The sequence below is a fragment of the Emiliania huxleyi genome, assembly GCF_000372725.1.
Source record: "Emiliania huxleyi CCMP1516 unplaced genomic scaffold EMIHUscaffold_243, whole genome shotgun sequence".
Classification (NCBI taxonomy): domain Eukaryota; phylum Haptophyta; order Isochrysidales; family Noelaerhabdaceae; genus Emiliania; species Emiliania huxleyi.
Genome location: NW_005200226.1, coordinates 1,960 through 11,087, shown reverse-complemented (window position 1 = coordinate 11,087; position 9,128 = coordinate 1,960). Strand labels below are relative to the sequence as shown.

At 66.1% G+C, this 9,128-nt stretch overlaps 2 protein-coding genes across 2 annotated transcripts in view; one reads left to right on the top strand and one right to left on the bottom strand.

Moving 5' to 3' along the window:
- Positions 1-1,963: 1,963 nt before the first annotated feature.
- EMIHUDRAFT_236954 (hypothetical protein) lies at positions 1,964-4,141 on the top strand (the record flags this gene model as incomplete). The annotated part of the gene is made up of 3 exons (XM_005778533.1): positions 1,964-2,980; positions 3,352-3,610; positions 4,062-4,141. 3 exons carry the CDS (start codon positions 1,964-1,966, stop codon positions 4,139-4,141), a joined length of 1,356 nt encoding a protein of 451 aa, XP_005778590.1.
- A 607-nt stretch (positions 4,142-4,748) lies between these two features.
- The window catches only part of EMIHUDRAFT_469036 (hypothetical protein), a 6,140-nt gene continuing 1,760 nt past the window's right edge, over positions 4,749-9,128 (bottom strand). The window contains exons 5-12 of the mRNA XM_005778532.1: positions 8,743-9,036; positions 7,964-8,119; positions 7,644-7,772; positions 7,270-7,572; positions 6,816-7,195; positions 6,341-6,524; positions 6,029-6,115; positions 4,749-5,957 (exon numbers count right to left, since the gene is read on the bottom strand). Coding sequence (XP_005778589.1) covers positions 4,767-5,957; positions 6,029-6,115; positions 6,341-6,524; positions 6,816-7,195; positions 7,270-7,572; positions 7,644-7,772; positions 7,964-8,041 — 2,352 coding nt within the window. The 5' untranslated portion in view covers positions 8,042-8,119; positions 8,743-9,036 and the 3' untranslated portion in view covers positions 4,749-4,766. The remainder of the gene's footprint in view (positions 5,958-6,028; positions 6,116-6,340; positions 6,525-6,815; positions 7,196-7,269; positions 7,573-7,643; positions 7,773-7,963; positions 8,120-8,742; positions 9,037-9,128) is intronic.

The following is a 9,128-nucleotide window of genomic DNA, read 5'->3' as shown; positions in this document are numbered from 1 at the left end:
ACCCTTGATGGGGCTCGCCCGGGCAAAACAGGGGTATGTGTAGTTGGACAGGGTTTCTTTTAGTTTAGGCACGCTCGCGGCGCCTCGCCTCTGGCTCGACCCGTCCCTCGAGCGAGACTAGCTTCTCTCTCTCTCTCTCTCTCTCTCTCTCTCTCTCTCTCTCTCTCTCTCTCTCTCTCTCTCTCTCTCTCTCTCTCTCTCTCTCTCTCTCTCTCTCTCTCTCTCCCTCTCCCTCTCCCTCTCCCTCTCCCTCTCCCTCTCCCTCTCCCTCTCCCTCTCCCTCTCCCTCTCCCTCTCCCTCTCCCTCTCCCTCTCCCTCTCCCTCTCCCTTGTACCAACTTGCGCCCATTACTTCACCGCCTCTCCCTCAGGCTCGAGCACGCCCGACTGCGCCACCTTCGAACCGGGCAGCCTGGCGGCGGAATCGCCCTTCGAGGTGGAGAGGGTGGAGGTTTGGGGCACGGGCGGCGCGGACGCGGAGCGCGACCGGCTCGCCCTCCTCGACGGCGCCGTCGAGAAGCGGCGCCAGTCGGCGCGCTCCTTCTTGCGGCGCGAGCAGACCGACATGGGCGCGTCCCGGCTGGCGGAGAGCGACGCGTGGATCGTGGGGCTGCTCGGGCTGAACAAGGGGAGGGAGTACGTGCACTTCTGACCGTCCGCGCGGTCGCGTGTGCTGCCTGTGTGTCGTTTTAGCGTGGTCGCTTACGCTAAATCCTAAAACGAAAAAGCATATGCGCCTAGTGCGCACACTGGGCCCACATAGATGTGTGACCCGCCCGCTCGAGTGCGGCGTCCGGATGCTAGTGCTTGAGAAGACACCACAAACGCGGCACGGCCCGTTTTGCATGGATGTCTGCGGAGATTCTGTCTTAGCACACACAGTGAGTCATTCGGAGTCATTCGATGGCCAGAGTGCGATTGTGTGTGTGCGGGAGTTGGTTTGTCGGGAGGGAGGGGCAGGCTGCTCACCCACGTGCACCGGGCCAGTGCTTGCACTTTGAATGCCGTGGGGCTCCTGCCCGTGTCCGGGCGTGGAGATGCGAGGGTCGCCCCCCCTTGCCCCACCACTTTGTGTGTGTGGAGAAATCTACCTTACCTTACCTTACCTTAAGACGAAAAAAACACTGTATTATGTACGCGGGCGAGAGCCGAGGACGTTTTCTGCACATACGGCTAAAAGAATACCGCTCAGTGCAAGCCGGACGCGCGGAGCGGCGCACTCGCCTACCAGTACTCGCCCCTGGCCGTTTTTAGTTATTTTGCCTTGCAGTGGCGCGTCCGCAGCTCGTGTGCGTGCCGCCGTCCGCGCGGATTCCGACCAGCGCTCTGCGAGCTCTTGAGGCCTTCGGCCCTTCGCATCGGCGGCACGCATGCGACTGAAGTGTGTGGCTATTATCTTAAGTATTTCTCCTGTTCGTCTACGTGGCTGGGTTCACAGCGATTGTACCCGGGTAGGTAAATTGAGGGACCAACTCACGGTCGCGGCCTTCGACTCGCGCCTTCGCCTCACTGGCACTATTGTAGCCCTGGCCGGTGCGCGTGCGGAGTTGAAGTTCCGGAGTGAAAATTCAAACGCGTTCTCTCACGGTGACCAAAAAATGTCCACCTCAGAGGCACCTCCGGAGGCAGGCCGCCGCACGCCGGCGACACAGCTCCAGCTGTCGAACTGACCCGCAGCTCCTCTCAGAGCGGGAACTGTGACGAAAGTTGACTGAGGCGGTTGTCAGGAATCATCATACGGATCACATGGTGGCTCTTTCATGACGGGAGACCGCCCGACCACTCCTGGGTGGCACTGCCACCGGTGTCACTCGACGTCCCGTCGACAGCGTGCCGACAGCGACACAGACCATGTGGCGTCATCTGCACTCGAGGGTGGGTCGGCCGAGTTGCAGCTGGCGCGTATGTGATCACAATTGCGCCAAAGCCGTACGTGCCAATCTCAGCCGACGGGCACATCGAGATGCTTCTCGCGGCGTGGCGGCTTCCTCACCTCCGGGTGGGCCCATTTGGCGACAACCAAGTCCCTCGTGATTACAGCCTTCTTCTTGTCGCAGTGTTTGCTGCCTCTGTGGACGACGCGCTCACGCTCAGCCGCGGCGTCATCGCCGACTACAAGACCGTCAACGAGGCGCTGCCGTATGTCCGCGGGCGTATCGACTACGCTAGACAGCTCAAGCGCCCTCTCGGCTTTAGCGACCCACGTGTGGCGTGCTCCTTTGCTGAGCTCACAGAGGATACCCCACAAAACCGTCTGTTGAGCACGGCGACAACGCGGATGCTTCATATGGCGACGGCTCTCCTCCAAAGTCCCGAGGGGAGGGCGTGGCAGCCACTTGGTGACGCACTTGTCAAGCTTGAACGAGCGTCACGGATGCTGAGCAGCGTGCCATCGCGCTGGTTCAGCGAGCGCGAGCTCAGCAATTTCGCGACGTGCCCGACGCCGCGCTACAGATTTTACGAGCCTGCTTTGTCCCTGGCAAAGGCAATCCTACTGAGCTCGTCGCTCGAGGGCAGTGGTTCAGATGCAGGAATATCCTTCCTCATCAACATGAACGATGCCTTCGAAGAATACGTGCGAGCCACCTTGCGCAAGGTTTCGGCTGATTCACGAATGACGTGGTCTGAGGTCACCATCCGGCCTCTGCCCGACTCGGGCAGCGCTTTCGCGTTAAACAACAAGGGCTACGCGCCCGATTGTGTGTGCAAATGCAACGACCGATGCGTGGTGGCCGATGCCAAGTACAAGAGGCTGCACCTCAGTAAGTCAGGGCGGCTGCTGCCGATTCGCGAGGACGTCTTCCAAATGCTCGCATACATGTCCATGCTTGGCGCATCGGCGGGTCTCCTCGTGTATGCCGCGTGCGACCCGCGGTATTACGCCACAGCCGCACCGCCGCAATCCGGGCAGAGCACCTTCCTCTGGCGCGCAGAGTGGGACAGTGGTGCCAAGCTGTACTTTCTCTGCCTCAACCTCAAAGTAATGGCGGATGCGCGCTCCCACCTCGAGCACGCAGCAGCACACTGTCAAGCAGCTCTGGGGTTGGGAGTCGGTCCACGCCATGATGCCGCTTGCGAGTGGTGCGTGCATGGGTGAATGTTTGGCGGCGGCGGCGGTACGTTTTCGGTCCCCGCGGGCATTTTCGAGCTTTATGGAGCCAGTTCTGTGATTCATTTGTTATTTTTTCCTGCCCAGTGTTGTGCGAGGGAGCTTGGTTGTAAAATTCTTTTTCTGCGGCGAGGGCGGTCGAGTGCACGGAGCTAAGTGCCTCGCCGTCCTCGCGGGAGTCGCTTAGGCGGCTCCCGTGGTGTACCTGTGTTAGTGCCAGTGCGCGCCAGTCCCGTGCCCAGTGTCGTGGGTGGGTTCTAAAAATCTTTTTCGACGCAATCTCCGAAACTTTGGCTGTGGCGGCACGGCCCATCCTGACGCTCGCGGCGCTCTTGGCGGCGACGAACATGCGGAGCCCAGGTAGCGCCTGGGCAGGCCTCCTGATGGCCGCGCTGCGCGCGGTCGTCGTCGTCCTCGGCGTGGGCTCCGGTGCCCTCCACGCGCGCGCGTGCGACTCTGCGCACTTCTGCGCCCAGAAGCAGGATGCTTTCCTGCTGCAGGGTGCAGGAGGCGCTGCAGGATCGCTCGCCGCTGCGCGATGCGGCTCGGGAGCCTCGACGCTCGGCCGCTCGGGCGGCGCGCTCGCCCCGGGCGCGCGCAAGCTGCTGCTGCTCCTGCTGCAGTGGCGGCTGCCTCCTTTTGCTCTTCGGCTGGTACGAGCCGGGCGGCGGAAGGCGGCGACGGGCGGCGGCTGGCGGCGTGGGCCGCGGCGGCGCGTGCTCGACAGGCGGATCGCGGCGCCCGCGAGGCGCGGGCCGCGGAGGTTGGCAGAGCCAAAGGCTCTGTCCTGTTGGAGGTTCCTGCTGCCATCTCGCCGCCGGTGGTGGGTGGGGAGGGCGGCTGCCCTCGCTCGCTGCCTGATCCTGGACGTGCCCACGACGTGACTGTCGGAGGTAATTCGCTCGAGCTCGTCTCGGGCGTGGCCGGCACTCCGTTCTCTTCTTTTGGTGAGGCCACGGGATTGGCAGCGGGCGAGGCGGCGGCCGTCGGAACGCTGGGTGGGGAGGGCGGCTGCCCTCGCTCGCTGCCTGATCCTGGACGTGCCCACGTCGTGACTGTCGGAGGTAATTCGCTCGAGCTCGTCTCGGGCGTGGCCGGCACTCCGTTCTCTTCTTTTGGTGAGGCCACGGGATTGGCGGCGGGCGGGGCGGCGGCCGGCGGCCGTCGGAACGCCGGCGGGGGCGGCGGTCGAGCGGGCGGGCGCGAAGGCCGGGCGAGGCGGCGGGCGGCGGGCGGGGCGGCGGGCGAGGTGGCTGGCGTCGCGTGCGCGCGTCGGGGAGGCGGCGCGGGTGGCAGGCGCAGGCGCGGGTGGGGATTGGGCGAGGGGCGGAGCCGGGAGCGGCTCGCGGGTTGGTCCGGTGGGGGGCGGGGCGGGGCGGGGCGGGGTGGATCGGGTCGGGTCGGGTTTGGGCGGGGTTGCTCGGGTCGGGGGGGGGCGGGGTTGTGGGGTGGGGTGGGGATGTCGGGGTGGAGAGTGGGTGGGCCTCTAAGTGTCTAAAACTACGTGTACGGCTCTAGTGTCCCACTCTGCAAGACTGGGGCGGTACGCATAGACCTCTCACCTGCGCTTCCGACACCGCTCTAGTCACACGCTCGCTTCGCGGCACGCCGGCGCTACGTATGCGCGCAGCGCGGCCGCGGGCGGGTCTCGCCCGCCTCAGGTCATACGGAGCTGCATCCATAGCATCACCGGTTCGCGGCAGTAGGGGCACTGCTCCATCTTGGCGGAGCAGGCGCCGCACGCGGAGAGATGGCCGCACGGCGCGGCGATGTGCGTCTTTGGGTTGGTGAAGCACACGATGCACGTGGTATCACCGCCGAGGGTCGACTCGGGGGCCGCTGGCCGCCCCGTGTCGAAGGCGACGTTTGCCAGCGAGACGGCGACGGCGGGCTGCTGCGCGCTCTGCGGCTCGCCGTCGGCTGGTGCACTCGGCTCGCCGCCGCCGCCGGCTCCGGGTGACGCGCCATCGTCGCTCGCGTACGTTGAGCCGCGGCGCAAAGCCTGCCGCGCCAGTCCCGGCGTCGTCTGCGTGTCCGCGCTATGCAGGCCGTCCTGCGCTCCCTCGTGCGCGGAAGGTCCCTGCTGGCGACGGCCCGTCCCTCCCGCCGCAAGGTTATGCATAAGGTGCGAGACGCACGCCTTGCACCAGCTCCAGCCCCTCGAGCCCCTTGAGGCCAGCCCCTTGAGTGGCGCCAGCACCCTCGTCCACACACTGTCGAGCGCCGCCTCGACGCCGAACGCATCCCCGCTGAAATACTCCGCCAGCCGTGCCGCCAGCGCGCCGTCGGCAACGCGGTCGGCACACCAACGCTGCACCGCGCGGCTCCAGGCGTGGTTGGAGACTTGGTTGGAGAGGGCCTCCGCGAGCGTCGAATTGTCGAGACCAGCGATGTAGGACGTGAGGCTGGCGGTAGCCTGCGCGAGGGTGAGGTTGATGGCCACGTCGACGATCCCGTCAGCGGTCCACCCAGAGGGCGCGAGGAGGACGCGAGGCGCCAGGGAAAGAGGTAGGCCGACCCGACCCCCGGTCACGACGAGGAAGTTGACGGTGATGGCTATGGCGAACCACTCCCACTCCATCACACTTCCTGCCACTCGAGCGGCCACTGTGGCGCCAGAAGCCTCCTCCGCCTCCGCGCCCTGTACGCCCTGCGTGCCGCCGGACTCTGCTGCCTGCGCGACCCGGGACTGCTCCTGCTGGCGGCGCTGCTTCTCCTCCTCCAGCTGGCTCGCGGTCCAGCCTCTCCTCCTCCGCTGCCGCGCCGCGATCCCGCCGACGTCGCCGGCACCGGGCCCCTGCGCTGCCCGAAGCCTCTGCCGCTGCTCCGACGCGCTCTCGGGCGCGACCTGCACGCAAGAGACGCGCGTGAACGGCGCCTCCTTCGCAGCTCCCGGCACCCTCTCGGGCGCCATCCCACCCTCAACGACGACTCGGCGAAGCGCCAAGTGCCGTTTGGAAACTGCACGCAGAACTCACCGGCGTGCCCGGCCGCCCGCGACAGGACCTGCTCATGCGCGGCGGGCGTGACGTGGCGCCGTCCGGTGCCTGCCCGCCGTCTTCCCGGCGCGGCAGCACGCCTTGCCAATCTGGCCCGCGGGGATATCTACTACAACTCCTTTCTTTGTTGCTGCTGCTGCTACTGCTGCTACTGCTGCTACTGCTGCTACTGCTGCTACCGCTGCTACTGCTGCTACTGCTGCTACTGCTGCTACTCCTACGACTGGCACACCTTGCCAATCTGGCCCACCGGGACATCGGGATCGTGGCTTATCCACACGACGCGGCTGCCGACGGCCACGCGGCGCGTGTTCGCGCGGTGCTCGACCTCCTCCTGGAGAACGGCGCCGGCGGCCCACCGCCAAACCGCCTGAACGATCCTCACGCCCGCTGCGCAACATGCAGACGCGACCAGCCTACGGCGGCAAGAGGCGGGGAGAGGGTCCGGCCCAAATCTCGCGTCCCTCGCCGGCGGCGGCGCGGCGATTGGTGGCCTTCCGCCGACCACAGCCGACCGAAGCGCGGCGATGCAGAGTCGCAGTGCTCCGTCGACCTCCTCGGGCATGAGAAGCACAACCAGCGGCAGAGCCGTCAGGACGCGCGCCGGGGTCAGGGCGAGGGCGAGCCACTGTGACGGGCTCCGAAACACCGCGAGTCCGAGTTCCAGAACGGGGTAAGCAGCCAAGACCGGGGTCCAGAGCGCGTACCCTCCATGCGTGGCCGCGAGATGGCCCAGCGACTCTCCGATCGCGATCTCCCCCGAGGAGATGCGGAGCCGCCTGTCTAGCCAGCGGACGAGCACGACGGACGGACGGATCGACAGCGCAAGGAGGCTCCTCGGCAGCTCGAAGATGGCGACCGCGAGCCAGTCGACGACGTTGGAGGCGTCCAACAGCCACCCGAGTAGTCGCTGTACTGCTCCGTTGACGTAGTCCTCCGCCGGTGGTAACAACATGTGAGCACGTCGCATGCGGCCACGGACCGCGAGGTAACTGGCGAGCTGCAGCCAATCCAGCCGTATGAAAAGCTGCCAACCGAACACCGTCGATGGGCTGGTGAGTCTTAGCAACGTCATCATCCCCCGGACCTAATGAACCAATCAGTTGCGAGTGAACTCCATTCGCTCGTGGTGGGTCCAAGCTCCCAAGGCGCCGCGCGCACCCACCCAACGAAAACAGGGAGGACGAGGCCGGCAAAGAGCAGCGCGTGTGCGACCCACGTCGGCGCCACCTCCGCCCACTCGGGGAACCGCTGGCAGAGCTGCCTTCGCAGCGCGATGAGGGAGAGCCAGCCGGTCAAGAAAGAAATCCCCAGCGCGATCTCGGACAGGTAGAAGTCACACACGATGTAGGAGTGCACCAGCGAGCCAGACTGGTAGTAGAGGGTCGGATGCCCCGCCCACGCCTCGCTGTCTTGCTTGGTGTGGTTGACCGCAACCAGGAGGCGGCGGTCCGCGGCGATGGCCTGCTCACAGCGGGGAGGTGTGAATAGCCACACCCTCGCTGCGCGGCGGCTCACAGTGGGCGTTGCGGCACCGGAAAGGTGAGTTCGTAGGTGAGGGCCAAAGTCCCTCCCATTTCCACCGCCCGCCTCGCCGCCGCGTCGCTGCCGACCGCCGAGAAGCCCTTCACGCTGACGGTGCGGCGGCTGCCGGCGGGCTCCACCTGGAGAAGCGAGCAGGGAGAGCGGGGTCGTGCGTGCGTGCGTGCGTGCGTGCGTGCGTGCGTGCGTGCGTGCGTGCGTGCGTGCGTGCGTGCGTGCGTGCGTGCGTGCTATGTGCGTGCTATGTGCGTGCCATGTGCGTGCTAGGTGCGTGGTGCGTGGGAGGGGCGGGTTGCCGCGCCTCCGCCGGGACCGTGAGGTCGTACAAGCACACGCCGCCGCGGCAGTGCGGCAAGTGCTCTGCGCACGAAGCGGCGCAGTGAAGGACCATCCAAGGCAAGTTGCTGGCGCACTCGCCCTTGCGGGCCCACGAGGCGCACTCGCCGGGGCTGACGCCCTCATGCGCGTCCTATTGTACGTGCATCGACTCACTCATGCAGACCTCTCACGAAACAACCGCGCCGCTCCCACGGCGTCCAATCTTGCCTCGGAGGGCGGCGTCAAATACGCGCGGCTATCCGCCTACACGGCGAGATCGGCAGAGGTGGGCCGAAAACTGCCCCTGAGAACGCGGCCGTCCGAGAGCCAGTTGACAACGTCGTGCCAGAACCACGCCACCACCGGTGCGAAGCGGTGTGCGACCGAAGGCGTCGCGATGAGCGTAACAGAGCCATCTGGCATAGTAGCGGTACCGCGCCCGTATTTCTTCCGCAACGCAGCTTGCTTCAACGCGGCTTGCTTCTTGCGTTCTGCGGCAGCAAGCTCCCGTGCGACCCTCTCGCCGCCACGAGATCCGCCTATTCATTGATTAGGTCAGCTAACAATGGACTCTCATTGGCAGCTGAGCTCTCCGCCGCCCTTGCCGCCGCCCTTGCCGCCGCCCTTGCCGCCGCCCTTGCCGCCGTCCTTGCCGCCGCCCTTGCCGCCGCCCTTGCCGCCGCCCTTACTCCCGGTACTCATCCTTGGAGAGTTGCCAACCCGAACGTCGTGGAGGTGAACGGAGCCCTCTCCTGTGGCGGCCCTTAGATCTACCCGAACGTCCTGGAGGTGAACGGAGCCTGTTCCTGTGGCGGTGATGAAGGGCCGCAGGGCGTCCGGCAAAGCGTCTTTCGGTCCGGCAAAGTTGGTGATCCCGCCCTTGACTTCAAACGCCGCGATCTTGGCCTTGCTGGCCTCCAGCTCCTCGCGCCCGAGTCCGAGCGGCTCCAGTGGCGGTTGCGACAGGGATGCAGGCCGCTGGACCACGCTTCTCGCATTCGTGTGCACTGTGTCGAGCTCGGCCTTGACCGCGTCGGCCTTGGAGCCGAGCGCGTCGATCTGCTTGCGCTGCTTGGCGAGCTCAGCTTCTCGGTGTCGTCGGGCGCGTATGTGCACAGGACCAGGATCGGGTGCCGCTTCTTCAGCCGGGCGCACCTGCT